General features: G+C 37.0%; 1 protein-coding gene across 1 annotated transcript in view; it reads right to left on the reverse strand.

The window, feature by feature from the left end:
* Positions 1-1,000: 1,000 nt before the first annotated feature.
* BANK1 (B cell scaffold protein with ankyrin repeats 1) overlaps positions 1,001-27,109 on the reverse strand; it is a 166,337-nt gene continuing 140,228 nt past the window's right edge. The window contains 8 exon segments of the mRNA XM_083367862.1: positions 1,001-1,180; positions 1,186-1,212; positions 1,216-1,266; positions 8,644-8,819; positions 12,117-12,185; positions 15,527-15,790; positions 17,912-18,205; positions 19,123-19,222. Of these exon segments, the coding sequence (XP_083223988.1) occupies positions 1,124-1,180; positions 1,186-1,212; positions 1,216-1,266; positions 8,644-8,819; positions 12,117-12,185; positions 15,527-15,790; positions 17,912-18,205; positions 19,123-19,222 (1,038 nt within the window). The 3' untranslated portion in view covers positions 1,001-1,123.

The raw sequence follows: 27,109 nt of genomic DNA on the forward strand, positions 1-27,109 counted from the left end.
AATAATAATAATAATAATAATAATAATAATAATAATAATAATAATAATAATAATAATAATAACAGGGCACAACACACTTAGCGATTGCATTAATGGCAGAAGTTGGGTCCTAATTGTGGTTGCAAGTGAAGGACAACCTGTAATATGACTTATCATCTGAAATGTGAATAAAAGTGATTCTGTTGGTCAGGAATGAAAAACAAAATCCAATCTGTGTGAATTTGTGTGTGTGTGCATTCTCTCTCTCTCTCTGTATCTGTGTATGTATGTGTAAATACACTACCCTGCCGCTTTCAGATACCAACACTATTAGAGCATACAACGTTCAGCAGCACTCAACATTCATCAAATGACAATCTGCGCTATAAATTAGATTTAATGCGCACTTAGCTTGCCACATACAATGCTCTAAAACTTGCTAGTCTTCCACATACTAACCTTTTAAATTTCTATAAACCCACAAGAATTCTCTTAGATTCTCTAGGATTTTTAATGACTGTAACTCACCCTCCTTATGCTAGTCTATTATCGCAATAAAGATTTGATTTGATTTGATTTGGTTTGATTTGTGAGATCTTTTCTTGATTGGTCATCTGAGTTTCTCTTTGGTAATTTGGATGGAAAGTGTTAGTATAAAATCTTTACATTATATTATGCATAATAATGTGTATATGTTTGCAAGATAAAATGTGCAGTTTTCCCACCAATTTATCCCTATAGAATATTTTTTTACTCAAATATTCCAGTATAAACATTTTGAGATTTTTTTTCGTTAACAGATATATTTCCTTGTCCATTTGGATTTTGCTACAGGATTATATTCCAATGTGCCAATAAGATATAATTTGCCAAAAAGATCAGCAGCCAAATAACTACTTTGTACTAACACTGTAGTCACTTGGCTAATTGTACTATCACCATACACTAAATAAATAATACAAAAGGAATCAGTTGCATAACTATGAAAAAAAATCAAGTAACTCCTCTGTTTATTGGGGAATAGCACTACAGAGGTCTTTTTTAGATTCCTGAAATAGCTGTCAGAATGAATACTTGTTAGAATAAATCAGAGACTGTCCAGATAAATGTTTATATTTGAAATCCATAAATCAAGACATCAGTGCTATCTAAGTTCAGTTATTTCCTTAATAACATTCCCACAATTGATTGAAGAATTTGATTGAAGTTTGATGATCCCTGCTGTAAAGGAAATTACAGTCCACTTTCATTGTCGGTATTGAGTTGCTCCCTGAAATATTCCATCACCTAGAATGATAATAAGAAGGCAAAAATTGGCAGTTGCCTACAACATTCTGGAAAAATCTAGAGAGGTCTTTCAATGGACTTTACTAATTTAGTCAAGCCACTTTCGTAACACAGTTTTAATACTTGTAAAATGTAATTTTACAAGTAATTTTACAAGTAATTTTACAATGTAATACATCTTTTCCACCTCTGATATTTTCTGAGAATAGAATCTTTGAAATGCCGTATTGTTTTTAGTAAGAAACAACACAGAAACAAGCGAAACAAAAAAATAATTAAGAGCAGTTGGTTATTCAAAACAAGCTTTTTAATAGCCCACTCATAAAAGTTATACCAAAAGAAATCCTTACAAAAACATTTTTTTCCTTATTCAATTCACTATTTGCTACCATATGAATTGTGGAGAAAAATTATCCAAGAAAACCCCCCGAAACTTTATTGCTATTGCTAACCATTCCCCAAGGACAAAAGTAATTATTTTGAAGAGATCAACCTCGATCTTTTCTGTTTCAATCAGAAGGAAGTAGCATAGTCCAGAAATGTTGCATTACTATTTACTTCATAATTCCCAGCAAGCAACCTAGACCAATGGCAAAAATATTTCTGCCTTATTTTCCCAACCTTATTTCAGCCTGCCAATACCTCTAAACACTTTAGAGAAACAGAGCAAAAAATATATGGAATAAACTCATAAAAAAATTAAGAACTTTGGATGATTTGATTGAATTTAAATTATTTTCAAGGGATTGGGGAATGAAATATTGGCAAGGTACAAGTGCCATAAGTTAATATGGATGCAATACTTCAAAGTAATATTGTGCAGACCAGTTGTCTTGCATTTTTTCCTTATCACCTCTCATTCAGTTGCTGGCAGATTATTTTTTTAGAAGATCTTTCAAAAGATAATAGTTTCATTGCACTTATTTAGTGACATATTTTTGAATGCCAATTTTCCATTGTTTGGACAGCTCTCCAGTAGTTTATAGCCTTTCCGCTACCCATATATCAATAAAAGCTCCGGATGGCATCGGACCTTCGCTCCTTCCTGCGCGGGCTGAAGACCCACTTATTTGAACTAGCTGGTCTGGCCTGATGGGGAACATTAGGGTTTTTTAATGGGTTTTTTTACTGTTTTTATTGTTATTGTATTTTAATTAGGCATTTGTTTAATTTCTTTTTAATTTTTTTTTTATTGAAAAGTTTTACAATACAATTTTCCATTAAAAACCCCCATCCCCCTCCACCCTCCCCTCCCTACCTCCCCCCTACCTCTTCCCTCCCCCCTTACCTCCCCCCTTCCCCCCTCCCTCTTCCCTCCCCTCCCTCCCCCCCACCCCCCTCCCCCCCCGGACTTCCCAGAGCTAAATACAAGGTATATATATATAAAAGCAATCATAAGCAACCATATACTAACAACCATAAATTCTAAAATCCATCACTCTCTAACTTATATAAGAACAAACAAAACTTAACATTATTAAATATATATAAAAAAAAAATAGGAAAAGAAAAGAAAAAACTCGAAAGAAGACTTATTCGAATGCTAGATAAAACTTCTTAACCCTATACTTATTCTGGATAAACTCAATCCACTTTCTCCATTCCATAATATAACGTTCTTGCGAGTGATCTTTCAAATAAGCCGATATCTTCGCCATCTCTGCCAGGTCGGAAACCTTTAAAGTCCATTCTTCTATAGTCGGCAGCTCCTCTTTCTTCCAATATTGTCCTATCAAAAGTCTTGCTGCCGTGACTAAATTCAGCATCAACTTGGAGTCCACCACTGTAGCATCAACAATTATTCCCAACAAAAAAAATTGCGGACAAAACTTTATCCTCCTTTTAAAGATCTTCTGTATATTCCACCAAATTTTAATCCAAAAGGCCTTAACCTTTTTACATGTCCACCATATGTGAAAATATGTTGCATCTTCAACCCCGCACCTCCAACACTTAGGCTGATAATTCGGGTACATACTTGCAAGCTTTTTAGGATCTAAATGCCATCTATAAAACATCTTATAAAAATTCTCTCTTAAATTTTGAGCTTGAGTATATTTCACATTCCTCACCCAAATCTTCTCCCACATGTCCATTGTAATAACTTCCTGGATATTTTGGGCCCATTTTATCATACAGTCCTTAACAAGCTCTGTTTCTGAATCAATCTCTATCAATGCAAGATATATCCGTTTAATGTGTGCAGGTCCCTGATTTCTAATTTGCTTTATCAAATTTTCATCAATCGTTGCAAATCCAATTTTCTGGTCTTCTTTCCACCTGGCCCGTAGCTGAGTATATTGAAACCATGTTTGAACAACCTTCTCTTCTCGCAAGAAGCTATATGATTTCAAACACCAAACATTCCTTTCCAAACTTAAAATTTCCTTGTAGGTAGTCTCATCGTGTTTGAAACCAGCATGTATATTTTCTATTGCGTGTTTTGGAATTGCCCACAATGGTATCTTACAACTTAGCTTATGTCTATACTTCTTCCAAACTCTCAGCAATGCCTGTCTTAAAATATGTGTCCTAAACACAGTACCTACCTTCTTATCATACAACAAATATGCATGCCAGCCAAACAACAAATCATGGCCCTCAAGATTTAATAACCTCGATTGCGTCAAATTGATCCAATCACTTATTCCTACTAATGCAGCAGCTTCATAATATAATTTAAAATTAGGCAATTTAAGGCCACCTCTCTCACGAATATCCTGCATAATCTTAAGTTTAACTCGTGGCTTTTTCCCTGCCCACACAAATTTATTGATACCACGCTGCCATTCCTCCAAATTAGAGTCTTTCTTAAGAATCGGTATCATTTGGAATAAAAATAAAAATTTGGGCAGGACATTCATTTTCACTGCTGCAATCCGTCCCAACAAAGTCAATTGCAATTTTTGCCAACTCTCCAATTCTTTTTGAATTTTCCCCCACAATTTTTCATAATTATTTTTATATAGCTTTGTATTCGAGGGCGACAAAATTACCCCCAAATATTTAACCCTTTTAACAATCTCAAATCCAGTTAATCCTTCCAAGAAGGCCTTCTGTGAAACTGTCATGTTTCTAGCCAAAATTTTAGTTTTCTGTATGTTTACTTTAAATCCAGAAACCTTCCCATATTGTGTTATTATCTCTATCAGGTCCACAACAGAGTTCTCTGGCTGGGTCACTGTAACAACCAGATCATCTGCAAATGCTCTCAATCTATAGTCCTGATCTCCAACTTGTATCCCCTTAATTTTTTCCGAATTCCGAATCTTGTTCAATAATATCTCTAAAGTTAATACAAATAACAAGGGCGATAACGGACATCCTTGCCTTGTACCCTTCTCAATATTACATACTGCCGTCAGACTATTGTTAACTATGATTTGGGCAGTTTGCTTTTGATATAATGCCCTAATCGGCTGTAAGAAATTTTCCCCAAAATCCATTTTATCTAACATTCTCAACAGAAATTGCCAATTCAATTGATCAAAAGCCTTTTCAGCATCTAAAAAAATTAGCGCTGCAGAGATCTGGTTGTGCCTTTCCAAATACTCTAACACATCAACTATATGTCTAACATTATTTTTCATTTGCCTACCACTAATAAACCCCGTTTGATCCCCATGAATCACCTGTTGCAGAACCCTCATCAGTCTATTAGCCAAAACCTTAGCAAATATCTTATAATCTGTATTTAAAAGCGAAATCGGTCTGTAATTTTTAACTTGAGTAGCATCCTGATCTTCCTTCGGAATCAATGAGATAAAAGCTGTTCTCCAAGACGGTGGCACCTTTCCCCCCCTCTGGATTGTCTGGAACAGTTCCTTTAACGGTTTTATCATCTCAAATTGTAAATTTTTATAAAAAGCCGCAGACAAGCCATCTGTACCGGGCGCCTTATCAACCTTCAAATCCTTAATTGCTGTAAGGATTTCTTCTTCTGTGATCAGTTGGTTAATCCCCTCTCTTTGTGCTTGCGTAAGGACCGGAATATTAGCATTCTCCAAATATTTATCAATGTCTTTTACCTCAATTTCCTCTTTGGTATATAATTTCGAATAAAAATCCACAAAAGCATCCTTAATAAGATTCTGTTGAAACACGACCCTTCCTTTATATTCAATCTTGTCTATATTAGAGGCCCTTTGTTTCTTCCTCAGTCTATAGGCTAACCATCTGCCTGGTTTATTAGCGTTACAAAAAGTATTATGCCTAGCAAACCGCAGATTGGTTGCCACTCGGTCTGCCATTAATTTATCAAATTGTCCTCTTAACAGCCTAATAGCCTCTTTAATCTTCACGTCCCCTGGATTCAAAATCAAAGCCCTTTCTTTTTCCTTTATTTCATTCTCCAGTTCTTTCCTTCTGGTTTCCACTACACGCCTACGTCTATTATTCATATATATCAACACACCTCTCATATAGGCCTTACTAGCATCCCAAACCATATCCATAGAGGTACCCTTATTCATATTAATCTCAAAAAAATCCTTCATCCGCTGTTTACATTCTTCCACATTTCTCTGATCTCTAAACAAGTTCTCATTTACGCGCCACGAGCGCCTGTCGCTTTTCTCCTTATCAATCTCCAACCAAACTGGACTGTGGTCTGAAATAGTTCTTGCACATATCTTCACTTTTTTAGTTCTCAAAAAGAAATCATTAGTCAACAAAATAAAATCAATCCTTGAGAAAGATTGGTGTCTGTCAGAGTAAAAAGTATAATCCTTCTCCTGCAGGTGCCTCTCCCGCCAGATATCTCGCAATTCAAGATCATCCTTCAATTCAAAAAAAGTTTTAGGCAGTCTGGCGTGGCTTGGAATACGCTTAAAAGCTCCAGCTTTATCCAAGTGTACATCCAGAACACCATTCCAATCTCCCATAATAATAAAAGATTTATAATCCAACTGGGTAAGCTTTGTATGAAGTAAGCTAAAAAAATCAGCTTGTTGTTGGTTAGGTGCATATAGTCCAACTAGAAGCATCTTTTTTCCTTCTAACAGCAGCTCAATCATAACATATCTTCCATGCTTATCTGCTTCAATTAAGTCTGCTGTTAAGGCACTTTTAACATAAACAACTACTCCATTTTTCTTATTCTCTGCAGAGGCAACAAAATGCGTACCCAGTCTCGAGTTCAGTAAATACTTTTGATCCAAAACTCTAATATGCGTTTCTTGCAAGCATATAACATCTATCTTAAATTGCTTTAAATATTGAAAAACTTTCTTCCTCTTCTGCGGTGAATTTAGTCCATTAACATTCCAAGTTAAAAATTTAGTTGCCATGCATATCATCCAGAAGCCCTTGGACCACAGCCTTGATAGGACTAACTTCTTTAGGCCGTGCCCCTCCCACAGCTTGACTGTATGTACGTTGCGAAGAAACTGAAGTCTTTTGCTGATCTTGTTCTATTATTTTCTTTGCTCGTTTTAAAGCAGCACGCGTCACTCTTTGCTCTCTAGGATCATCCAAAGAAGTTGTAACTTGATCTCCTCCCACGCCACTTTCCTCTGTTTCCTCCTCTTGTTGTTCTTCTTCTCCAGATCCTTTTCCAGCTTCCAGGAGCGTTAATGGGGTTGCTTTTAGGACATTATTGTAGAAATCACGCGCTTGCTTCACAGTAATCAACCGGTACCTTTTACCTTCATGCATCACCATCAGCCCCTGAGGAATCTCCCATCTGAACCTTATATCTCTTTGCTTGAGCTCATGCACGAGGAATGTATAATCCTTCCTTCCCCTTAAAATCCTTGGAGGAATTTCTTTTAAAACCAAAACTTCTTGTTCAGCAATCACCACTTTAACATCATAGGCAGCTTGTATAATTTGATCTCTGATCTCTCTTTTTGCAAAATAAACCACCACATCTCTAGGCAACTTCCTCTGTCTGGCAATCCATGAATTCACCCGAAACACTTTATCCATAGCTGCTCTTATTTCAGATGCTGGCAGGTTTAATACTTCTTCAAAAGCCTCAGAGATCAGCTGCTTCAAATCTTCTTTAGTATCCTCTTTTAAGCCTCTGATTCTGACAGCAAACTGCATCTGGTAGAATTGGGCTAAGCTTAAGTCCTTCTCCAGTTTGTCTCTTACATTTTCATTCTCTCTTACTTTAACTTCTAATATAGCATTCCTTTGAGCCAAATCATCCATCTTTTCATCTAATTCTTCCACACATTCCGCCACTTTATGCACTGAAGACAAAATGTCTACCTTCATCACGCTGAGCTTCTGTTCCATCCTCTCTTCCATTCTCTCCTCCAGTTTCTCCAATTTCTCCTCCATCTGCGCAAATTTGTCAGCCATTGATTGATTAATTGAGTCCAAAAGTTTATCCACAGCATCTCGAAACTCCTTCGCTGTCAGCGCTTCAGAAGGGTGCAACGCCTGTAAAGATGATTGTTGCACTGGCGAGGATCCACCACTCCGAAGAGTTTTAGGGGGAGGTTTCGCCGCCATCTTTTAATCCTCAAATATGACGCACTTTCACTTAGAGTTTAAAAAGTTCAAGTAGTTAGAGAGTATAATAAAATAAGCCTCTTCACCTTTATCTCTTGTATCGCTCTGCCTGCTCCTTTAAATCATAGTCCTTTCTTCAGGCAGGGATGGTTCGCAGACGCCTGGCTCTGCTCCAAAAAGTTCAGAGCAGACACGCCAGCCAGCTGGGAGCAACCCAGGCTTCGGGGGAGTTCAATCCTTCAGCCGCCCAAGCTCCGAGCTCAGGCGGCCTCGGAGAACTCAACCCCTACCTGGGGCCTCACCCCCTCCTCTTCTCCCGAGGAGGGGGCTTCAATTTCGCCCGAACAGCTGTTCGGCGCTGTTACGGGCGAAAAAACAAACAGCTGAGCCGCGGGCAGCCCAGGAAGGCTGTCTTCGGCGCCGCGACGCCACCGGAAGCCCAATTTCTTTTTAATTTTTGTATTGTTATTTATATATGCCCTGTTAACCGCCCTGAGTCCTTCAGGAGAAGGGCGGTATAGAAATTGAAATAATAATAATAATAATAATAATAATAATAATAATAATAATAATAATAATAATAATAATAATAAAAGATACAATGACAGCAGGAAACCTCTTCCACTGAGGCTATTGCCCAGGTGGAAGTCCTCACCTTATGAATTTGTTTACATTTTCTTTCACCCCATTTTCCTGCCTGCAAATTTGGTAAACACTGCTGCAGCGACTTTTTTTTTGCTGAGCTTTATCTGAGCATTTGAACAACCCAGTATAACATTTAATAGCAATAATTATTCCAGAAGAAGGATTTTTCATTTGACACTCAAGGAATGCAAATCCCATTTACTGGCAGTGGTCCAAATGTTATCCTCAAACGTTCAGTATAAATATTGGCAAGATCTATGAATAATTTACCTGCTGAGTAGTTTCCGGTCTACTTGTATGGATTTGCCAATGCTTGAGTTTCTGAATTTCATCCAGGGAACTGTTTCCCTTTTTCAGTTGCTGTTGGAACAAGAGGTGTTCTTCCTGGCTTGGTGGGATTTTGGGCTTGACAATGGTGTATGTGACCTTGTCCTCATAACTTCTGTCTGTGGAAATGATGAGGGAAAATCACCAAAAGCATCCTTGGATTTCTTGGTAAGGAAGTGAGATACAATCTATTTCAACACAACATTGCTATTTCTGAACACATGGGATGAGCCACATTTGGGTATAATATTTGGAGAGCAAAAGATGAGAACTTTTGTGAATGCGCCAGAATTTTTATCCCTGGGGTTTGTTTGTTTTTGCTTGTGCATATGTGTGTGTTTGTGCATGTGTGTGTTTCCTAATCACTTTCACAATGCTTTAAGGGCCACACTATAATTTTCAATGTTTTCTAACTAAAATGTTGGGAAATTGTGCTGCTCTTTTTCTGTAGTTTCACCAAGAACTAAAAAAAAAGATGTCTGGGGTCCCCGGATGGGTCTGGGACCTACTGGATCTTGTCCAGTAAGCCCTAGTTCTCAGAGGTAAATTATTTTATCCTTCTTCAAAGTTACTAATCAATAGGACATTTAGCCATATGCCTCATTCTTCACTCATCATCAGCAAACTACCTTCACTCTGTATAGACACAAATTTGTCCCATGCTCAACATCTAATTGAGATATAATATTCTAGATTTAATTGTGTTGATAAATGAACTTATTCATGCTACATTGAATTGTGAAAAAGTAAGAAAGTAAGAGAGAGAGAGAGAAAGAGAGTGTGTGTATGAGAGAGGGAATGTATGAGAGAGGGGGGGGAGGGTGAGAGGGAGAGGGAGAGGGAGAGGGAGAGAGAGAGAGAGAGAGAGCGCTCTATATCTACCATTCAGTTTTATGGCCATTTCTTTGATTAATTCACTCTCATTAAATTTAGTTGTCATTGGAGTTCCTGTTAAGAGATAGCACAATGCCATTAGCTAATTATAAAACACAAGTCAGGAAGTACTGACACATTACATTAAGGTTGGGCAGCTTGGTTCAGAAAATAAAAACAGAAAATGCAGAACTGTCAAGATAGTGTCCTGCAGAAATCAGATAATATCTCCGATTTTTACATTTACAAAGATAATCCTGTCTTCTTTCTCTTTTCTAAGCAAATTATATTCAACTATATAGAGAAGATAAAATATTGTCTGTAAATCTGCATGTTGCAAAAATGAGTCACAGCAAATGGTGTAGGAGAATAAACCAATATGTTGTCAGAGCTCTGGATGGCTTAAGTTCACACTAACTAAAGAGCAGTTGCTGCCTATACAAGCCTGCCTGCTTTTAAAGATCCAGTTTGGAGGTTCTTCTGTGGCTGAGGTAGGACTGGTTAGATAACTGTGAGGAACATTAAAGGGGACAGGACTGATTTTACTGATACCATTGGGTGCCTACTTTGATCACCATCCTGTTTCCTGGTAACCATTTTTATGCTATGTCTTCATCCACAGGCCATTGCTAATGATTTAACTATTTCATTAGTTTATCAAAATGTAAAATACAGAGATATAAAGAAAAATGAAAATAATGGGAAAACAGGTAAGGAAAAGGGGAACAGGAAAAACTGTAGGATAAAGGGGAAGAAACAAAGAAAAGCATTGAATCCCAACTCCTTTTGATGCAGTAGAATAAGGTAATAACACACAACCTGAATTTTTTAACTTTTCATAATAATATGTACTAGCCGTTTCTGTAACAACAAACCTATCTAGTCAGCAAAGCCCAAAATCAAAGTTTCATTTTTTTCTACCTCAAGCCCAAAATCCAAAAGTGGTTTCCAAGTAGAAACAAAATTAATTGTATTCTTTTCTTTAATAAAAAACAGTCAATTTAGTAAGCTCTGTGAACTCCATCAACTTTTGCAGGCATTTGTCCATTGTGAGAATCAAAGTCTCCTCCCATTTTATGCATAAAGTATTCTTGCTGCATCCATAGGCCATTGCTGAGACAGCTTAAAATTGTCTTTAGTTGTAATTTGAGAGAAATGTTTTCCTCTTCTTCTGACACAATTTTGGCTATTGATATGATCTAGTACATTTTACTGATGATGTGGCTAAGACTTGCCAGATAAAACATTGGCTTCTTGTGTACACTCAGTTAGGACTCTTTTGAATAAATGCTAGGCTACACCTGTACTTTAAACAGAGGACTTGTGCATTCTTCAGAAAATTCTGAGTCAATTGGGAAAGTGGGCTGCATTTTGCCACTTGTGCGTTATTGGTTCTGTCACTGAAGAGTATACTATAAGTGTTCTGCTGGTTCTTATGGGTTTTATTATAATTGTGAAGAGTGTAAGTGCCATTTTGTACACTTTTACACAATATGGGCTATCTCTGGATGCTCTGGATACTCAAGTGCCAATGAAGAGTTCTGCTGGCCTTTATGGGTTTTATTATAATTGTGAAAAGTGGAAGTGCCATTTTGTGCACTTTTATACAATTTTGCATACTATACAGGCTACCTCTGGAAGCTTAAGCACACTCTCCTGCCATTGTGAGAGTGATCGGGGATAAGGCTGGCTCTTTATGGATGGTTTCCTCCCATTTCATTCATCCCTTTCCTGTATGATGACAACTGGACTATTTTGGGACATTGTTTTAATACTCTTTCAGAACAGTATGAGAGCCATAGTCAGGTACAAAGCCAGCTGTGTTATGCTGAGCCAATCACTCTCAGCCATAGGAAGGAGCCAATATAAAACTATTTCCAAATTTTACTAAGAAATCTGCAGGAACCTGTGCAGGAGTCACCAGGAGCCGACACTGACTTGACAGCAACATTTTTTCTTAAAAAAAAACTCCTCTTACTTCATCCATGTAGGGAAAGTGGACAATATTTACTCCACTTGCTGATGGAAAGGAAAAGGAATACTAACTACCAGGAGGCAATAATGACCATTTTATCCTTATTGGGAGTCATCAAAATGTATATTACTATGTTTCATGGACCATTGTGCTTTACATAACTAGATACTGGGCACAAGGTTTAAGGGAATATCCAGGTCCTGATGGTCAGTGGTACTGAAGGAAGAGATCTATCAGAATGATATATACAATCCACCTTTTCTTAAGCACAGAAAGATGCTACATTAAGTTATGCATCTCTATATGATGCTTTACAGTACATGATATTGATCCTGCTCCTTGGAGGGAAGAGGAAAAAAATTGTCTTTTTAAGGATAGCTCCTAAAGTTAATTAATTGGGTATAGTTATATGAAGGGCAACGGTCCATGAATTAAATGTCTCTGTAGGAAAATTTGTATAGCCAGGTTGATTATACACAATAAGAGAAATGAATCCTGTATTGCCATTAAAGTGCATTTATATTACTTTAAAAACCAGCAAAATTGACAAAAGTATTTAATTCTGTACCTGGTTTCCTGACAGCGTTCAACAGCTTCTCATTACCAGGATGAGTCCTAGTCATCTTTTGCTGAAAGACTGTAACAAAAAAACAAATTAAGAAGTTACTAGTAGCAGCAGGAAAACAAGAAAGCTGATTATGCATCACAATTCTAATGTCTTGATAGAACAACCTAAGACTCTTAAAAACAGAGTATAAGAAGAAAGCCCACAGTGCAGATTGGTTTTATTTTTTAGAATGCTACAACTTTGTCCAGTTGAATTCCCTTTACACAATTCCTCTCTTTTGCTGAGATGGCTGTTCTACCTTCTGATAGATGGGGATTCTCCCAACTCCAAAATGCTTTCCAGAATGTGGCTTACTTGGCTCAAGAGTGCTTGAACACTTTTTTTGTTTTAGCTTTGTTTTATTACTGCCCAGGGGCTCAGTGAGAAAAAGAAAAGGGATGCAATGGAAGACTGGATTGAGATTCTAATGCTATCATGAGAAATTGCATATGAAGCTTTCTTAAGATGATATGGCTCCAAGGTTTTCAAAGATTCGGATATAAATTCATTTTGTTGAGTAGGTGAATGCATGAAAACGAGGGGCTGTTAAGAGTGTGACTCTTTTTTCAGATTAGAGTCACAATGTTTTTCTGACCGTCAGAACAATTAATCAGTGGAATGATTTACCTCTAGAAATTGTGGGTGCTCCAACACTGGAGGTTTTAAAGAAGAGATTGGACAACCATTTGTCTGAAATGTTATAGGATCTTCTGGCTGAGCAGACGGCTGGACTAGAAGACCTCCAATGTCCCTTCTAACTCTATTGTTCTGTTATTCTGCACAATAACTTGGACATACGCTTTACTTTTGGTGACCACATCAAGTCCATTTCTGAGGAAGTGAATATATATGTGACTTTGAATTGTAGTTCACATGCCTATTGGAAAATGATCTGAAACACACTTATAATTATAACCATGAACTTCAAATGACAGACTTTTCACACTATCAACTGTATCTGGGATGTCAAGGAGTCATCAAGAACAGACACTGAAGCAGCTCCCTCAGGCCTGAAACAGTTCTGAAAAGTCATAGCTAAGTTGCAAGCAAAACTGCACCTGTCTGTAGTTAAATGATACTAACTTTAGCTTCCTAGGATGATATGCCTCAGCCAATACACAGCAACATTTACAATGCATAAGGAAATAATATGATTTCTCAAATATTTCCCTGACACCATAGAATAGGAGCTAGTATTGCAATGGTTTAATGAACAATAAAAATAAAAAACCCACCTTTTAAAAATAGAAAGGGGATAGATTTAAAGTGCACTCTAGTGGATGTAGAGCTGATTGAATCTTGATGTGACGTTGCTGAATCATACAATATTTATCCTATGTAGATTATAGACAATAGCAAAAAGGATAATTATATAGCTCTCTATAGAAGGAACAGTTGTGGACTGTTCAATCTTGTGGAGTGAAATAAAATCGGAAAAAACATCTCCCCCCAAAATGGGTGCTGTGCATGTGGTATTTGTATATTTTCCATTTCCTGAAGTGGTCTTTACATCTCCATGTACTATGCAAGTTGAATATGAGAAACAAGTCAGCGGATTGTCATCTTTGCTTCCTTCAATCCACAGGTGAACAGTAGTTCCCTTGCTAAAAATGAAAATGGTGGCATTCCACATTATCTATAAATGTTTATGCTACAAGCAAACTTTTTTCTTTTTCTTTAAAGAATTTTAGATTTTTAAGTGAGTTGGGAATCCCCAACATTTTATTTTTGAAAGCTCCCATTAGGTGTATGGGAAATCATGATAGATAAATGGGCACAATTATTCACAAAAGTACATATAATTAAAGCTAAAAGTAAACAACAGCCTAATCAAGGAATTATCAAGATTCCTTCCCACCAATACTGACAGGGCAAGCCACGAGTATATAAAATGAGAGCAAACCCCATTCCCTACTTTATACTGATGATGTTATCTACTTTGTTAATAGAACATCGATCATGGCATCCGGACCTCTCAACTCCTGGCAAATAGATGTGGAAGAAATGGAGGTAATGACACATTTTATTTTCCTGGGCTCCAAGATCACCACAGATGGGGACTGCAGCCAAGAAATTAAAAGGTGCTTGCTCCTGAGGAAGAAAGCCATGGCAAATCTAGACAGCGCACTAAAAAGCAGAGACATCACCCTGCCTACAAAAGTGTGTATAGTCAAGGCTATGGTCTTCCCAGTTGCAATGTATGGCTGTGAAAGTTGGACCATAAGAAAGGCTGAGTGCCAAAGAATTGAAACCTTTGAACTATGGTGCTGGAGAAGACTCCTGCGAGTCCCTTGGACTGCAGGGTGATCAAACCGGTCAGTCCTAGAGGAGATCAACCCTGACTGCTCTTTAGAAGGCCAGATCCTGAAGTTGAAACTCAAATACTTTGGCCACCTAATGAGAAGGAAGGACTCACTGGAGAAGAACCTAATCCTGGGAAAGGTTGAGGGCAAGAGAAGAAGGGGATGACAGAGAATGAGGTGGCTGGATGGAGTCACTGAAGCAGTAGGCGTGAGCCTAAATGGACTCTAGAAGATGGTAGAGGAAAGGAAGGCCTGGAGGAACATTATCCATGGGGTCGCAATGGGTCAGACACGACTTTGCAACTAACAACAACAACAACTGAAACATCTGCAAAAAAATAACCAAGCTCAGAAGGCACTAACTATCCCACATACTGCATAAATTAGCACGATTCAATTTGCTTGTTTGCTCTCTGTGTTAATGGCTTTTCTATTCTAACTGGTTCAAGGATTGGGTTGCTAATAAAGTCTATAACTTTGCATTTGTTCTAATATGTGTGATTCTCATTGTTGGCAAATTCCATTGTTGGCAAATTATTGGCAAATTGACTTAGTGATCCAAATTGTTTCTACTATTTCTTACTATAAACTTCACAATGTAGAGAGCTGGGGTTCCCCTCCTCCTCTAGGGAAGCTGATACAACCCAGATGTTTTGAATTACAATTCCTATTTTCCCTTGCCTTTGGTCAGTTTAGCATGAATTAATAAGAACTGAAGTTCAAAACATCTGGAGGGCACTGATTTGCCTACTTGTGGTATAAATTTTGCTAGGTGTGCAACCTTCCTTATATCTCTAGAACTGGACTTGATTTCTGTGCTCGGTAATAGACAGGTTTTCTGCATACCCATATGGCTTCCATTTTGTCTGCCAGAACATCTGGCTGTCTTGTGTCTGTGAGGTGCTTCTATAAGCAAGTTGTTGAATGTGGGCTGAAGTATTTGGAAAGTCAAGATTTATTACTGTGCTTAAAATGAAGTCTGACAGATGGTCAGAAATAAACAAGTATATGTTCATTTCCAGCAAAGTTCATCAAAACGTTTGAACACTGAATGCCAATGAGTGTTACCTTGAGCTATATAAGAAGTGCTCTCCTCTTTCGCAGCAACAGACAAAGGACGCGGTGCAGGTGCTGGTGGCCGATTCATAATAAAGGATCTACCATCTTTCCTTTGCTCTTGAAGTTCATTATCGATAATTGTATCATACACACCATCATTTACTACAGCAGAAGTGTATGGATCTTCGTCATCTATTTCATCAGAATAATCATTTATCTTTAGCTCTCCATCTGGCCCCTTATTTTCCATTTGGCCTTCCACTCTTTTACAGGCTAAAACAAACAGAATGACACTAATGTTGTTAAACACAACTCTGAATGAAAGCTTCGACATAAGTTCACTAATATGGACCTTTGTAATTACATGTAATCCTCATTTATTATCTTGTTCGGTGACAGTTTGCAGTTACAACAACAATGAAAAAATAAATTTTTGACCAATGCTCAATTTATGACCTTCACAGGTCTATAAAGAAAAGGAAAGCTGATGTAAAATCATAATCACAGTCATGGTTTCATTTAACAACCACTTTGCTTAACAAACGAGTTGTCAATCCCAATCACTAAATGAGAATGATTGGTATGCATACATTCCATGTCTGTCTGTCTATCTATCTATCTATCTATCTATCTATCTATCTATCTATCTATCTATCTATCTATCTATCTATCATCTTCTATGTCACAGAAAGATCCATAGCTAGGTTTGTAAATTCCTCATGTCAGAAATCATTTTCTTTAAGCTGCAACATCTGAGTTTCTACTGGAGTCAAAATGGGAATTATAAATTATGTTCTGAACATTTAAGGAATAACATAGAAATGTCATTATTCCTCATCATATTAGTGGAAGTTTCAAAAGATCCTCCCAGGAAGTGAAAGTCATAAAAAGAGTCAGTGGATGAGGAAGAGGTAGAGATTCTGCTGGTGGGATATTAGATGCTCAAGAATAAAATGAAGCAGGCATATAGTTCTGTTCGATTACTCCCTTTTGCCAACAGTCCCAGTTTGTTAACCACGTTTGGAGCTCCCTGAGGCTCATAGCTAGGCATGTTAGGGGTGGCAGAAGAAAAGGCTGAAATTCTTTTTTTATTCATGCTCTACTGACAGTGATAACTTGATCTCTGAACTCTTCTAGTGGGATAAATTTAAATTTACCGACAAAGAATTAAAGGCAGAATTAATCCTTTAATTCTTTGTTGGTAAATTTAAATTTAACACACAAATTGTCTGTTGCAGAAGTGACTGCCTGTGAAGGCTCTTAGATTGGGGCTGAAAGGCGAAAGCGAAAGCAGTATGTTCCGTCCCATATTTGGGGTTTCTCACCAGAAAACACTTCTTGTAGTGGGACTCACACCACTATTTCCTTTTTCCCCCTTTTCAGCTATTTTGCAGAGCTTTTTGCAAGTTGTTCTCCCAAAAAGGAGAAGGAGAAAGATGACTAATTACAGATACTTTCCCAAAGATGAAACTATCCTAACGTTTCAAGGAAATACTGCATAATTATACTGATTTATTCAGAAAGAATTCAAAGGGATTTGCTTTCATCTTTGGTGTGTAACTGCTTCAAGTTGTTGCATGACACCACAAATTTATTCAACCACAATGCAGCCATGTGAAAATCTGATATTATAGCAAGCCATGGCAGATTCTTTCCAATAGCTTTTTAATTCCATCTCCCATCAGTGCAGACAAATTTATAGGAATAGACAGGGTTCTTTTCAGACTCTGAGAGGAAACCAAATTTGGTCTAGAGAGACCAAGGGGAGTCAGTCTGGTCTAGTAGTTAAGGCATCATACTTGAAAACAGGGGACCATGAGTTCAAATCCTGACTTAGCTATGAAAGCTGGCTGGGTGACTTTAAGCCAATCACTCTCTCTTAGCCCAACCCATATTTGCTTAATGATTGTGGCCTTTCATGACTGCTGCAAAAAAAAGGTCACAAAATTGGGCATGGTCACATGGTGACCCATTTAATGACTATCATGTCATGCTTATCCTTAATGCTTCTTCAGTTCCCAGCATCACTACACATTGTGCATCATCATTGTGAATACTTGAATTAATTCCTATAAATACAAGAGCTATTTCCTATTCCAATGCAAGAGCATTCCCTTCAGGTTCCTATAGGACATATCAGCAAGTGTAATGGGGACAGGGCATTAAAGGGTACTGAATCAAACTCCAGAACACAAACGTAGAATTGATAGCAATAATTAGGAAACTGCCATTGAATATGGTCTTCCTGTCCTAGCCTACTAATTACTTTCCTGGATCAAACACTATGCAGCAGACAATGCGGGAATACATATGGTTTTGATCTGTTGTAGCCAGGAGCTTGAATACTGTTGTAATTTTGCTATAAATGTTTTGTGTTATTCTGTGAGTCTATACCTGAATACAAGTAGAACAAGTCACTTTGTTTACTGGGAACAGATTGATTTCGGGGTGGCAAAGGTGGTCCCTCTGGTCCTTCAGTCTTTGCTTCTGGGACATCCCTAAGTATATTACTATACAAGCCGTAACAACTATTTCTCAGGTGACATGTATTTTCTTCTAATTTATTTCCTTCTTCTTTTTCTACCATTCCTTCCTCATTATATTCTTTCGGTTCTGCATCGGCATTCATCTCTTTCTTCTTCTGGATTTTCAAATAGGCTCCAGGTGGTTCTTCTATGCTTGGTCTGCCTGTTAATGTTGGGAGGATATATTATTCTTTCATTTAAAATAACCATCTGGAAGCATTTTACACTTTCTTACAGATTTCTACAGAGACACAGTCACAATGCTAATTAAACTTTCATGAATGAATAGAGTATAGTGGAAAGCTGTCACATCTATAACTTCAGTGAAGAAACATCTAAAATATTTATCAATGAATAGAAAAGGCTCTCATTAATTTGTAACATTTCTAAACAACATAAAGATGCGATGTTAAATGACTATGGAAATGCAACATTCTACCTCTTCCCTAATCCTATCCAATTGTGGATGTACGGTAGCACAAATGCAAGAGTACGGTAAGCTATACGTTATGCAGCTGTGCCCGATTATTTTTAACAGTCTAGGTCAGGGGTCTGCAACCTTGACAACCTTAAGACTTGTGGGCTTCAGCTCCCAGAATTCCTCAGGCAGCTATGTTGGCTGAGGAATTCTGGGAGCTGAAGTCCACAAGTCTTAAAGTTGTCAAGTTTGCAGAACCCTAGACTAGGTTGCCAACCTATAAATTTACAGTCTTTAACACAGATACATTTTGCAATTGGGAGAAAAATGTGAATTACTGAGAACTCTGCACTTTATGGACTGCACCACTGATTACACAAATGCAAGAAGAAAAGCATAAATGGAGTGAGCATAAATAGGCATGGTTTCTCCTCTAGTCTTGAAGTCATTTAGGCTTTATCCTGAAATTTAAAACATTTGGAATGTCTCTTAATAATGTGGAGAAATGGCTACCATATATACTTTAATTGACTATCTCTGGGAAAGTAATACATATAAATTGCATTGATGTATACTGTACGTTTAACAATATTATCAAAGAATTACTTTATAAAAAATATAATAATAAATGAATAGTGAAATGCTCCATTTTAGAAACTTACCAAGTTCATTAAAATGAGAATCTGAGCTCATCATAAACACATAAATGTCATCCTCAGCTTTTATTTCCTTCTCATCACTTGTGTTTTTGTCTTCATTTATCTGGATGGGGGATAAAAAAAAGTCAAATAGCAGTTGATGATATCAGATAACAGCAACAGCTGGAGGTCAGATAGCAGAAGACAATGCTGGAAGCCATCTCCAACTATTTATCCTTTTCTTCCAGCACCTAATATGAACATAGATGGATTTAATCCACACAATCCCTTCTTTAGAATAGAGAGGTAGAAGAATTTTAGCAGCTGTTTAGTGATGCTCCTGGCCATGATTTAAGAACACCTGTTCTGAATACAATTACATGGGGTTTAACATGAGCTCATTGGATTTTTTTGAACAATATTGGTATTTATTACCAATTAGGAGATGAGAAAAATCTCTGCCATTTCTTAGACTACTTTCCTTCTTCATTTTTAAACTGATAAATGGCACTTTGTATTCAACCTGCAATTTTTCAGTTGGATGTGTTTGCTAAAGAATAAAGTAAAGGTAAAGGTTCCCCCGCACATGCGTGCTAGTCGTTTCCAACTCTAGGGGCCAGTGCTCATCTCCATTTCAAAGCTGAAGAGCCAGCACTTGTCCGAGGACGTCTCCATGGTCATGTGGCCGGCATGACTAGATGCCAAAGGTGCACGGAACGCTGTTACCTTCCCACCGTAGTAGTCCCTATTTTTCTACTTGCATTTTTACATGCTTTCGAACTGCTAGGTTGGCAGAAGCTGGAACGAGTAACAGGCGCTCACTCTGCTACGCGGCACTCGGGATTCGACCCGCCAAACTGCCGACCTTCTGATCGACAAGCTCAGGGTCCTAACCCACTGAGCCACCCTATAAATTAGTGGTGAGGAACTGTTTCTGAATTGTTAGTTTCATTTCATTTCATATAGTCCTCACTTAGCAACCAGAATTGTGAATGACAACTCCATAGCTAAGCAAAAAATCACACGCAACCTTGAGAGTCTTACAATGTCACTTCCTATTCAGTCATTAAGTGAGACATCTTGTGACTGTGACTTCTGCTTTTACTTCTGCATTGATCTTTTGCGGCTGAACTTACTTTTCTTCTATTGCTGCTGGGTTTGATTTCTGTGTGCGGCATCTAAATTCTAAACCTTTCTTTGCCATAACCTGTCCATCTCAATAGGCAGAAATTCACAAACTATTGGGTATAGATTGGGTTGGATCTAGGCTCAGTATGCTAACTTTAGATCCCACTGATTTCCTGGGGAAATACTTTCAGGTTATCTGGTCTGTATCTATCTTTACTTTTCATTATTTTATTCCAAATGCATAATTGGCAACAAAAACCAAACAACAGCAAAACATTCTGTCTAATTCAGGATTTCCTCACCCGTTTATGAATCATGAAGCTGAGATACTAATCTGAAGAAGATGGCATTAGGGAATTTCCCAAAATTGTGTTTGCAGTCAGAGAAAATTAATTAATTCTAGGAATGGTTAATAGTTTCCTCTCTCATCTGAGATGCTCTGAAATTCTTCAATGTTTCTCAAACCCACATTCTTCCCCATTTCTACAGCAACTTCCTTCCTTGACCTTACCAAGGAAAAATAGCCTTTTTTTTCTCCCAGTGTGTGTAGAATAAGACTTATCATAAGTCTTTAGGTCTCTGCCCAGCACATCGAATCACATAAAATTGTTGATAAAAGTTTGGGGGCTGTTTTTTTTTTTAAAAAATATGCTTTTGAACAACTATTGCAAACTCAGTTTAGCTCCTTGGCAATTTTTAATGTCAATGCATGGATCCCATTTATGCTCCGATTGCCAAGTGAGTAAAATGAGAGATAGGTTTTCATCATATGTGGCCATCTGTTTTACTGCACATATTTCAAATAACGGCAGATGCTTTTGCACTATTGCTTTCAGAAATAATAAAAGGAAATATAACTTGATCTTGGCAAATTGAATTTAAAGCTATATACCAAAATGCTTATATTGGGGGAAATTTTAAATTAGATTAGAGAAAAGACAACCAACTTATTTAATTCATATCTGAGATACATTTTTTCAGTGTTTGTATCATTTTAATATAAAATAGCAAGACATTTCTTCTTGGAAAACACTTGCATCAAGTAATGAGTTTTTTTTTAAAGATTCATTTGGTATTTTTGTTGTATTTTTTTTACAGTTCTATACTTTTCACACACTTACAATATTTTTTATAAAAGTAAGTATTACATTGCTCTTAGGAGGCTACATGATGATTGCAAAATTTTCAGTATTTGATTGATAGCAGCAGCAGATTATTTTCCAGTTCAGATAGAGTAAGATGTTCATATGTGACTCCTCATATAATGTTTTGCTTGGCAGAAGCAGAGCTATAACTTTAGCTGTTTCCTCTTTTGAAAGGTCTACTCCAAGTAAATTTATTTAAGCAAGATCATCAGTGCAATCACTATTTTGTTAATGCTTAGGAATATAAAGTAGCCACAGTATAGGACAGAATGCTGGTCTAGGTGGGTCACTGATCTGTTCTTAGATTTGTATATTTTTGCTACTGGGGCCTCTTTGATATAACTGGCTCATTCATATAGAAAAATGTCTTGATTCATCTAATAGCCTTTTGAATCATTTATCTAGGAATATAACTCCCAGAATTCCCAAACAGTGTAAGCACTGGGAACTGTAACTAGGAAATCTGAGAACTGCAGTACCAATACATGTAAAAGGCAACATTTAGTGCAATTCACATCTAGTCCCTTAGTTTATTTCCACCAATGATTAATAGAGAATCTTCAGCAATGGCCCTTTTATGAAGGTGCTTAATTCCTTCTGTAGTCATTTAAATTAGCTTACAATTAGCATGCAGCTAAATTGTTATACAGGACTATGCAAGTGCTGTATATACATTATTTATATCTTGTATGGTAGTAAGGGAAAAAAATAAAAAAAGAATACTGTAGACTACATTCTTTGATAAACCTACAAGGCCCAATGTAACACAAAATGTACATTGTTTAATAAATTAAAATTATTATGAAGCTTAATTATGCATGGTTAGAAGATGACATGTATTTGTCAAAATGTAAATAGTCTTCCCAATGCTGTTTACTCAGTCTCCATTAAGTTGCATCCTTCTTTAATGCAATTGAGTCATTTATCTGATTGTGTAGCTTCAATAACTTTAATTTTCTGTTCAAAAAACATTCAGGCGTAGCTGAAAACACCCCATGATTGGCTCAAGGTATTTTGCTTTTTGAATGGCTGTATATTACAATTAAACAGTTATTATTCTCGGCATCTTTAGGTACAACTCTACTTCAAAGGATTTCTCCTCTCCCTTATTCCTTTATATATTTTCTTTCTGAAACTCAAACTCAATTTCATTGAGGGCCACATTAGCATTGTGGTTGCCCTTAGGTGTGGCCAGGGTAAGCACGGCCAACTGCATGGGTATGGCTGAAGTGGGCATGGCTGGGTGGTCACCGCTGATTTGGTAGGCATGGCCAGAGTGGGTGCGGCCTCTTGAGGACAGAGACTCCCCACCTTTCCCATTCGATGGGCTCGTTGCAGGCGGGGCGGTAGGTGGGAGGCTCATCCTGTATGTGCAGTGGAGCTGGAGGACGAGGTTGGATGGTGGGGGCCAAGTGTGCAGAGGTCTTAGTGCAGCACCACCCCCGCACTGATTGTGCACAACCATTCTTTACTGCCCCAACTCTCCAATGCTAGACATGATTCAAATATGGCTTAAGCCATGCAAGAACAGTGATATCACTGGGTCAAAAGCCAAATAGCAGAGAGAGAAAAATGGTCCCAGACTGTATGAAAGAATGCCTCAGAACTAGTAGTCTACTTGGGAATAATGGTGGATTCGCTCAATTTCTAAAAATGAATTTTACTTAGCATTAGTTCTATTCAGGAGATTTCAATGTTAATATCTTTACTTGTGATCAGTTAAGTGTTAGAACTTTTCTTTAGTCTGACCTTGAAGCCTTGTCTTATTTCTTGAAAACTCTTTGCCAGAAATAGAACCTTCAGAACCTTAAATGCCAATATTATCCCATTTCCTTGGGATATTGACAGTGCTTTTGCTTAATGACTTTGCTGTAAGTACTTTCTGCTGCTTTTGATCCTGACCACTGACTGTTTCTCTTGCACTGACATCTGAAACAGTGAACTAAATAGCCTTTCTGTATTGTAGAGTGTAGTCCTTTCAATGTAAACCTTCAGCTGTTGAAGGAATGAGTCTGTATTAGCTTTGCACTACCATCACAAAGGCTTGCTAGTCACACTTGCTGAGTTTGTATACAAATGCATACTCAGAAATATGTGATATGAAGCCCCCAGATGGATGAGTAATTGGGCACATGTATTTATGTGCAAATACAATGAAGCTGCAGAACAAAGTATTGTATACTACATTAGAGGAACAATAATGGTCTGAAAAGCAGTATAAGGAAACCTTGTATGAAATATTTAATTTCATTAATTATGAGTGTATGTCTGGTGTTTCAAAAGACGTGTTAACTTCCATCACTTATAGCATAAAAATGTAATGAAAAGATAAAACTGAAAATCACACTAATAAATTAAGAACGCATAGAAAGAGGCATTTAAATCCAGTTAATTGTTTTAATAAAAGTTGTAGAGAGAATCTCCTTTAGGAAATAGTTTAGGGTTGGTTGCATAGTCAGCCAGATGTTTAGACAGGATTTGAAATTTTTATCCACCTATTGGGCATCATGGTTAATTGCATATTTATCCAGATGTTTAAACAGGTTTTGGCATTTTTATCCTTTCGAGTCCATCCCAAGGACTGAAAGCTATTGTTACAGAATGTAAGCTGTTCTAAGTAAAGCTGCCTTTTGCAATTGACTAATGGTGATTTTGTCAATACTGACGGTGTTCAAATAGTGGTCCAGTAATTTTGTTTACTACTATTATCCTACTGCAAACAATTCTCTCTCAACAAAATACCCACAGTAAAATAACATAAATGACAATAAATAAAAATAAGTAAATAAAAAGTGCACACTACAGTAAAGAAGGTTCACAATTTCCCCTGAAATTAACAATTCTTAAAAGCCAGACAAGAAAGGACAAGTCTGATTTCTAAGGAGCAAACTTTTCAGAGCACCACCACTTTGCCCTCCTCCCTGGACTTGACAATCTCTCATTAAAGAACGAAGAAAGGTGTGGCATGTAGCTTTTGAACCATCTACTTGAATTAATTGTTTGATTAGATATGTATGCTGCTTATTCTTCCAGGAGCTTAAGGGAACTTACACTGCATTCCTTCATCCATTTATTCCAACAACAACTTTTCAGATGTACTAAATAGGAATCTTTCAGAGGCATCCCACGTTGTTGGCATTTGATGAAAAGAGATGGATATCAGTAAAGCTCTTAAATCTGGGCATACAACTAAATGCAGCTGGGTAGCTGAAAAATTTACTTTCAAGATGCCTAGAATGGTTTCCAGATTGATGGGTCTTCCTGGCTTTTTCATGATACTATAATGCCCAATGTTCTTTTCAAGCAGGGAAATACCACAAAGAATGATAAAGCAAAATGGCATTGATAGACATAATTCATTGTCTAGCATGACCTGGACTCACCTTTACATTAGGGGAACACTTGTTTGTTACAAGAAGCTTGTTCCTGATGAAATAAATGGCATGCTAAGTGTATTTCAGCAGCAAATATTTCAGCAAGTACTATAAGTCATAATGCCATTTGTAGTTACTAGACTTTGAAGATAATTGAAGTGTGGAAAGGGCAGGAGGGATGTTTCAGGCTAAATTATTTGACACAGACTTATTGGTCCTGATAAGGTCTAGGGTTCTTATGTTGAACAGCCTATTTTTTTAAAGCATAAAGCTCTGTGATAAGAGAAATGTAGATCATATAATAGTCTCAGAAATTGTTTACAATGCAATTAGTTCATATGTTTGCATGGCCGTTTCTAAATATGAGATTTCACTTTTCTAAGAAAGGTTTTTTAGTTAAAGGTTTTTGGTTAAAAAAAACAATGGTTGAGTTTACAGCACACAAAACATCTTTATGTCCATTAGGAACTTCACTGAACTTGCAGGTAGTGCTATACTACTTAAGAAGAACTCTATTGGCAGGAAACAATTCCCTTTTTAGCCAGAGACAGATACTATTATGCAGATGGAATTGGGCAGGCATGACTAATTGGTAAAAGCATCCAAATTAAAGAAAAATGGAATACCTTCAATTTCTCCTCAAAGACACCCTCTGCACAATCATTCTGATAGCTACAAATGATATTAGAATCCAAGGATGATCTTTACAAACTAATATTGCACTGACATCTCTCCTTCTCAACAATTCCCACTTACATTACCAATTATTGACTCTTGTGATAGAGCAGTAGATATAGCAAAGGGGTATCTACCTACAGTAACATGTTCAGAGCCATGAATCCTTCTGAGATGGTCATTCTTTTAATCAGAACATGAACATAACCTTGTTAATAACTCAGCTCCTCTTCCTCACCATGTCTTTTATAAAAGGAATATGGAAATTTTCCTTCCTTCCTTCCTTCCTTCCTTCCTTCCTTCCTTCCTTCCTTCCTTCCTTCCTTCCTTCCTTCCCTTCCCTTCCCTTCCCTTCCCTTCCGCAGGCTAGTAATATTTCCATCACAAGGGAGAAAGTTCTTAAAACAGTGAAAAGGAAAATCTTATCATTGCTTTTGATGCTTTACTGCTCAGAGTAGGAAAAGCTGATTCCTCCTGGCCAAGTTTCAAATGTAAATGTAAAAGACTCACAGAATTTTTCGGGGGGACTGTACAGTCATGATGATGAACAATACAATTGAATGGAAGTTATGTTTATAAAGAAGGTAAAGGTATTTCCTTTTAGAACTCTTGTGCCAATATATCATGACATTTTTTTCTCTGCACTTCTAAATTACTGTAACATTGTTGCAGATATTGTGAGCATTGCTATTTAGCAGCCCTGCAAATATTTCTGCTGTTTTTTATTAACAAGATTCATAGTTCATTCTTGATCCATAATTAATGGATATAAAATGTTATGATGGAGAGAATTTGAACCTGGCCTTATCAGAAATGGGGAGTGCACAAATGACAATATTGTTTCTAGGACTTTAAATCCCATTCTTTGCTGGCTTCTGATAGGAGCTTCCAGAAAATTCTCAACCAAATTAGAAATCAAAGCACTGTTGATTGTAATTATTACACTACTCTATTATTGAGGCTGCCCACATGACTGCAAAATAAGATTTATAGCTAAAAACATTCAATATGTAACACATATCCTCTTGTCTTGGCTAGATAATTAGAATTACACCTCCTTCTTTGTGTTTCCAATCCCATTAAAGTATGAAATATGATTGTAAAGTATAAAATAAGATTTGATTTAAATGAATGTTTTCTTTCTTAAATTATTTTTACACAAATGAAGAAAACAAGGGATTTCAACAAAGAGGATGATGATGCTTTTGTTTTTTATTTTGTTTTGCTGTGCTTTATTGTGGTCTAAGTGCTTTGCATGGATAGACAAAATGGAATGCAGCCATAATGAAGACCAAGCATTTTATATAAATCAGGTTAAAACCATAAGGTGGTGCTCTTGTATTTTACTTTTAGCTTTACTTTCCTGTTGTGACCTTTGGAAAATATGGTCTTGATGCAATAGTTCATGGACTTGATCATTATATTGCAAGAAGCTGAAGGATCTAGTGATCTATGCAGATATTTGTGCAATGCTTGGGCATATAAACTGCCTTTAGTTCATGATAATTAATCACTTGTGCATTACAACATTATTTTATCTACATTATTATATACATAAACTGTGTACTGTTTTGATATCTAACATCTTGAGTCCCAAATCTGAAAATGTATTTTCCATAGGGACTGTAAGATCTTATGAGCCATTGCCTTGAATAACAGGTTTAAAGTTGTGTTATGACCCAGGTGGTC

This window comes from Vipera ursinii (genome assembly GCF_947247035.1).
Source record: "Vipera ursinii genome assembly, chromosome: 7".
NCBI lineage: Eukaryota > Metazoa > Chordata > Lepidosauria > Squamata > Viperidae > Vipera > Vipera ursinii.